We start from the raw sequence: 7010 nt of genomic DNA on the forward strand, positions 1-7010 counted from the left end.
TATATATAGGTAGATAGATAGATATACACACATCTACCTGTGAGTTTGTACATACTCAATGATATATAGAACAAATATATCTTTCTTTAAAATCACGAATATCCAAGTTCTTAATAAATTTCAGATTTTCTTTTCTTTGTCTTTGGGAAAGGTGTTGGGGGTGAGAGGCAAGAAATAAATTATTGAAGACCAGTTTCCTGTTTGAAAGAAACTGTAATTAAGATTAGTTATAATTATCTGTGAAATTACAACCTCATTAAAAACAACAAATTTCAGAGAGTTAAATCTATTGCCATTAGTTGTTATGGACTGGATATATAAATGGTACAGTCCACTTCTGAATACCCTTATCCTATATCATTTCATCAACTAATTTTATCTAATTGACATTTTAAGTAACTGTTCTGTTCTAGGTTATCTTTCACTTAGCACTTCTCGTATCAAGTTTCCTCTGATTCAATATCTTTACTCTTCTAACTTTGAATGTTGCTGTTGCTGTGAGCTTCTTTTGGTTTGGCATCCATTTAGGTTGAGATATCCATTCTTTGTTCACTAGGCCACCCAAGAGAGTAAAGTGGTTTTGATGTTTTTGAGTTTCTTCTCTGAGGGAGCCTATAAACGATTTCTTGAACCATTACAAAAATCATAGCCGAATCTCTCAAATCATATCGCTATGTTGTCATTGCCATCATTTAACGTCCTTTTTCCATGCTGGCATGGATTGGACAGTTTGACTGGAGCTGGTAAGGCCAAGTGCCACACCAGGCTCTGTTGTCAGTTCTGGCATGGTTTCTATGGCTGGCTGAGGGAAATGATAATGAGGACTTAGTTTTTTTATCCTATGGTTTAGTCAGAAGAAGGCAATATCCATGATTTTTTGTAGGACCACTAAGACCTTTTTTTGAATACCTGCAATGAAATGGACACTGGTAAAGACACCTAAAAACCAGGCAAACAAATTACCTATCACCCCACAATAGAGGCATTTCATTCAATGTGATACCATACACTTTCTTTCTACTCAGCTTCACATCCAGAGTTTTGGCAGAAGACACATGCTCAAGCTTTGAGATCCAACAATTCTCAAAGCTGAGATAGTTTCCAGCAGTCCAGTCATTGCATTTGTGGACTGTGCAAACACTTTTGACTTGGTATTATAGTAGAAAACACTTGGCCTATAGTAGAAAACACTTGGTCAAAGGTACCATGTTGTGGGACTGAACCTAAAACCAACTGTGTGATTAGCAAACAAATGTTTTATCCACACAGTCATCACAGTAGTTTCAGCATGGCCAGCATCACAGTTTAAAACAGTTAATGGACTGATGGTACAAGTCAATTTGATTGCATGCAGCAGAGAATGTTTAAACTTCACATTCATCTTCCATCCTCCCTCCATAACAGATCAAAACCAATTACCACACATTCATTGTTTCATGTCACACTTGGGTGGTAGCTTTAAACCACTGTCTAGCTTAGCATAACCACCCTGACCTTTGAATGTTTTTCACAAAGTTGACACTGTTGCAAGTATTCAGGCCAATCTTTGGCTTAACAATAAATTCCTCCCATCAGTCTTGGAGGCTCTGAAAATGGTCATGAGCACTGCCTTTACACTTCTGATGAAGTCAAAACAAAAAAGAAAATGTTCCTATATTTCTTTCATTCATTCAACAACTCAAATGTGTCAGGCCTGGTACTAATTAGGTTATATAATTAAAAAAAAAACTTGACAGCAATTTCAAACAATTCATCTGAGCTGTCTTTATCATGCTATGCAGTTGATGGCTGGCTGCCACAATTTATTTATTGCTGTATGGGGCTCAGCATGTCAAAGAATAGACCTGATGTTTCCTCTACGTGTCATAAAAAGTAACTGAAAGAAGTTGAGATATGATTTGCAGTCAGACCTCATAAAACCCTTACCCACAACTACCCAAAACAGAAATGAGATGGAGGGTTGTTGCCTGATTAGCACAAAGGTGTCATCTGCCAGGAGTAGAGAATCACCAACAAATGATGGATGCAGAACATGGCCCCATACTACTACTAAAACTACTGAGAGAACTTCAATAAGGTCTCTTGACTTGCAAAAAATAACAGCCAAATCCAATTCAAATCAGGTTACCACATTAAAAAAAAAACATTGGATGATTTGATCTTAGACACCTTGTATTTGCAAAACCAAAAAGATGGAGAGACATGGTCTTAGCTGGAATGCCCTTGTCCTTGAACAGAGCTGAGTTGAGATTAAACAATTAAAAATTTCCAACACTTGTACATACTATTTGATACCGTGTTCCTACTTTTCCCTTCCAATGTAAACATTTCTACGATCCTGTGATTTAAAGATTTCTTGGTTAGTATTATGTCCATCTTCAGACAACTTGAATTAATTAAAAAATTATGAAATGCAAACAAATAAATTTATAAGTGTTTTAAATTTTGACACAAGATAAACAATTTTAGGGGAGGGAGTAAGTTAGTTACATCGACTCCAAAACTCAACTGGTACTTATTCTATCAATCCCAAATGGATAAAAGGCAAAGTTAACCTCAGCAGCATTTGAACTCAGAACATAAAGCTGGAAGAAATGCCACAAAGCATTCTGTCTGGCATGCTAACAATTCTGCCAAATCACCACCTTAATAATGGTTTCAAATTTTGGCATAATGCCAGCAAGTTTAAAGGAGGGGGCAATTTGATTACATTTGACTCCAGTGCTCAACTAGTACTTATTTTACTGACCCCGTAAAAGTGAAAAAGCAAGGTCAACTTTGGCAGAATTTTCACTCAGAACATAAAGATGGACGAAATGCTGCCAAGCATTTTGCTTAGCATGCTAATGGTTCTGCCAGCTTACCACCTTATCAATAATAACAATAATTATTTCTAATATTGCCACAGGGTCAGAAATTTTGAGGTGTTCGTTGGTTAGACCAACCTCAGTTTATGGCTGATACTTTATTTCGTTGATCCTGGAAAAATGAAAGGTTAAGTTGGCTTTCAAAGAATTTGAACCCTCTGAGCCAGAACACGGCAAGGCTTTGTTTTTGACACACTAATGATTTTGTTAATGAGTGCCTAATAATAACAATAATAGTCCTTTCTTTTTCTTATGACTAGAAAAAAGATACCCATATATAACAGAAAAGCACTATGTGTGTACACATATTTGGATGTATAAACGAGAAAAAAGTACTCAACAGATGCAGGAGATTTCATGTATTTGAAGTTGAGGTTTCATTGCATCGCTGTTCCAAGTTTCCTATTACTATAATGGTACTCGAAGTGTCTCTAATCCATGTATCTTACTGAACATGATAATAACAAGAAACTCAGAGTAGCAACAAAGCCTTAGCTTCAAATATATGAGCATATATACATACACACATGATATTGATGTAAGCTAACACATTTTTCAAAAATATTGACATTTATTTTTCTTTGAGTAGTTTCTTTGGTGGTATAAGTTCATATTTCATTGTCGAGCCACCACTTTCCATGATGTGATTAAACAACTGACAAGGATTTCGTTTCCGGCTGATAACCAAATATCTTGACGCTCCAGTGCCACGACTAACACTCTTAAGGTTCAGTTTGCGAGCTTCTTTGTGCATAATAGCCCTTTCTTGTTTAGAGAAATTTGTGGCAAAAACAAGATCATTTTGGTTCTTACTTTTGACATAATTAACAAGTACATCATGGATAGAACTGTCAAACTGAGCAGACACACCTGACCGACAACCAAGACCTTGTCGATCAATAACTTGATCAACAGTGATAGGGTTTTCAATTCCTTTGTTGCCCTCTGCGCCAATCCCTCCACCAGCCCAACCCATTTTCCTTAATAACTGATTCCCAACATTGTCAGATGGGATGGCTTGAGGTTGTTTTTTCTGTATTTCATTCATCAGTTCATCTCTAGAAAGGCTGACATCATCACTGTCAGCTGTTTGCTTAATGAGAATTGTCCAACACTTTTCCTGCAGCCACTCCAATGCTTTTTTAGAGACAGCTGTTTTAGCTTTAGACTTGCTTTCAGCAACACATTCCATGATGGATTCTTCGTTAAGAAGAATACGGCAACATGTTCCATTTACAGCAGGCCGATACACATATTCTATAGGCATCTTGTTAAAATTTGCACTCCTTCTAAGAATGTCAGTGGCATGATTAACCATAGTGTTAGACATTATGAGAAACTCAATCCAATCACTGATTGGCTGTTTTTGCATTGGTTTGTTGGCAGCATTGGTTTGTTGACTAGCATTTTGATTGCGTTTAGTTGCACGAGATTTTGTAGAACTTTTTGCTGCTTCTGTTTGGCTCAAAAGACTAACTATAGGTTGAGGGGATGAGCTGCCAACTAACACATTTTGACCATTGTCCAAAGTATTAATTTTCAAACAAGACATACTAAGCACTTCAATGGCTTTGTTGTAAGCTTCATGTTTTGCAGCTCTTTTGTTGGGGCCAGTTCCATTTACTATTTGGGTGTCATTAATACAAATCTTACATATAAATAAAGTCGCTGCACTAACAAAGCAAGGAGAAATGTCACATTTTATTGTCATTTTTGTTTTATCTGCTGCAACGTGTACAACTTGGATGGAATTGGCTGATGGTAGTGCTTTTTTTATAGACCTTAGGTTGTGTGAGAGAGAATAAAATTTCATTTCTAAATTAGTGAGGAGATTCTTAGCAGATTCAGTATCATTAGTAGTGGCTTCATTAGAAGCATCGGCATTAACCGAAATGTTCTGTTGTCGACCTTTCGTTTTGACATTATTTGATGAAGATTTTGGTTTTTTGTTAGATGTTGTGTTTGAATTATTTCCATTTCCAGTTTCTTTCTCAAATTTCACTATATTTAAATATTTGTTTGTCACCGGGAGACCCGAATCTGATTCGCTTAATTCGGGAACTGATGCAGAATTTGCGAGGCGAGGATATTTAGTAGCCGGCTCTGGAGATAGCAGAGGCTTTAATTTTTCCGTCTCTGTTGATTGAACGAAATTACCATATTTTCTCTTTGCCTTCACGGAGTCATTGTTGTTATTCGTTGCGTCGTTGGCTCTCACAAAATTACTGTAACAGGTACTGGCCTCAGCTGATTTGGTAGTGGGTAGAGCATTATCGTTAGATTTTACGAAGCCAATGAAAGTCGATTCTTTAACAATATCAATGTGACGAGGAAGACCTTCAGATAACTGTTTGACAAGTTTCATGACACCAGCCGGATACGTAACACCGTAACTCACGTGGTTGATGTAGCACATAGACAGACATATTAGTCGATCGACAGGGAATTTATTTTTATTATTTTCAATAAATTTCCGCCGTAATCTCCATTCCTTGTCGCTTTCTACTTCATTACGAAAAGATTCGATATTCATGATGAATAATTCAAAGTGAGAGAAGAGATATGAGGTCTTGAAAAGAACAAACAAAATAAAAATAGACGCAGTGAAGGAAGAAATCAAGAAACTATCTCCGAGATAACCTTGATTTCTAGCAGTGATTTCGATGTTTCAATACAACACTGTGTATTAATATTTTGTTTGAAATAATTGTTCACTATCCATGACAACGTAATATTAACACACTGTATTTAAGTCAAGCAAACAAAGAGTGAAAGTTAGTAAAGAGACATGTATATCTATCTGGATGTAGAAACTACATGAACACAAATGTCTGACGAAAAAAAAAAAGTGGTAGAATGAACAGGAAAACAAGTCTCCGGACGCTCAGGATAAATATAATTAAGTGGAAAAGAATCTGTAGGATCGTGATTGCATCATCATGATTATAGATTTAATTACTTACTTAAAGGTAGATTAAAAGGTTGAATGATACATGCCGAGTCATACTTTGGTCGGCGAGTCGATTTGTTTGGTCTGGCTAGAAAAACATATGAAGATAGACACATATTTAGCCACATTTTCGTAATTTCTCTCATTTTTTTTTTGTTTTTTTCTCTTTCTTTGTTTTATGTTTTTCTTTACGAATGTATTCGCTGCATTACTTATTTAACTGTTTATTAATATATGAGTTTCTCCCTATCTTGTAAGTAAGGGTTCTGGTAAAATTCACATGTACAAACAGCAGGCAAACCTATTCAAATTTGCAAACTTTCTTTATCTGGCAATCCATTTTAAAACTTTTCTCTATTTATGTATTTATCTATCTTTTCACACTGAATGTATTTTAATGTGCTGATAAATTTTGGATTTTTAAAAATTAATTTCTTCTGTTAAAAATCGCTTAAGCCACTTTAAAAAAAAAATCACTGAAACAAATTAATTTTTATCTCTTTCACTTTCTCTCTCTCTATATATAGTCAGTGTATCTACTATATATATATATATCAAAAGATCAAATGTCCTTCCCGACTCACTGGCTCATGGGACCAGTTCCCTGGATTCAGTGCACGGCTTGATGCAGGATAACTAATTTTTATCCGCTGAGTAGAGTGGAGCAACTGAAATTAAAAATCGCCCGGTCTAGAAACTGAAATAACGATCTTACGATCAAAAGTGCGACACCCTAACCACTAAACCACGTGCTCCACACACACATCATGTCTATTTATGTATCTGTCTGTTTGTCTGTGGATATGTGCGCGTTTCAGTACCTTTTTTGTTTTTAAGCAGTATATAATTTTCAATAGAATAAAATTATTAATATATTGTAACTGTAATAACTTAGGAAGTGATTTTATCTGCGATTGTGTTTTAAAATTAAAGCAACCACATTGTGAAAAAGCCATGTAATAACACACTAAATTGTTAAATTCACGCCGAAATTTTTATCACACCACTGCCTCCTGGTCACCGACACATTTATATACGCGCGCACGTGTGTGCGCGTATTTATAGTTACTTTTGAATTCTTTATTCAAAGTGGCTAGACATAGCTTCTTATGAACTTTTCACTCACTTAGAATACTTATAAACACATATACATCTTTTTTTAACATAAAAGATAATATATATATATATATATA

The 7010-nt window shown here is 35.5% G+C and overlaps 1 protein-coding gene and 1 long non-coding RNA gene across 2 annotated transcripts in view; both read right to left on the reverse strand.

The window, feature by feature from the left end:
- Positions 1-6634, reverse strand: part of LOC128248908 (uncharacterized) — a 15326-nt gene extending 8692 nt beyond the window's left edge. Inside the window, exon 1 of the long non-coding RNA XR_008265061.1 lies at positions 5831-6634. This is a non-coding gene — a long non-coding RNA (uncharacterized LOC128248908). The remainder of the gene's footprint in view (positions 1-5830) is intronic.
- On the reverse strand, positions 3419-5901 carry LOC106868076 (uncharacterized). The gene has a single exon (XM_014913195.2). It carries the CDS (start codon positions 5398-5400, stop codon positions 3439-3441), a length of 1962 nt encoding a protein of 653 aa, XP_014768681.1. The 5' UTR covers positions 5401-5901; the 3' UTR covers positions 3419-3438.
- Positions 6635-7010: the final 376 nt, after the last annotated feature.

Source organism: Octopus bimaculoides, chromosome 1 (assembly GCF_001194135.2).
Source record: "Octopus bimaculoides isolate UCB-OBI-ISO-001 chromosome 1, ASM119413v2, whole genome shotgun sequence".
Taxonomy (NCBI): Eukaryota; Metazoa; Mollusca; class Cephalopoda; order Octopoda; family Octopodidae; genus Octopus; species Octopus bimaculoides.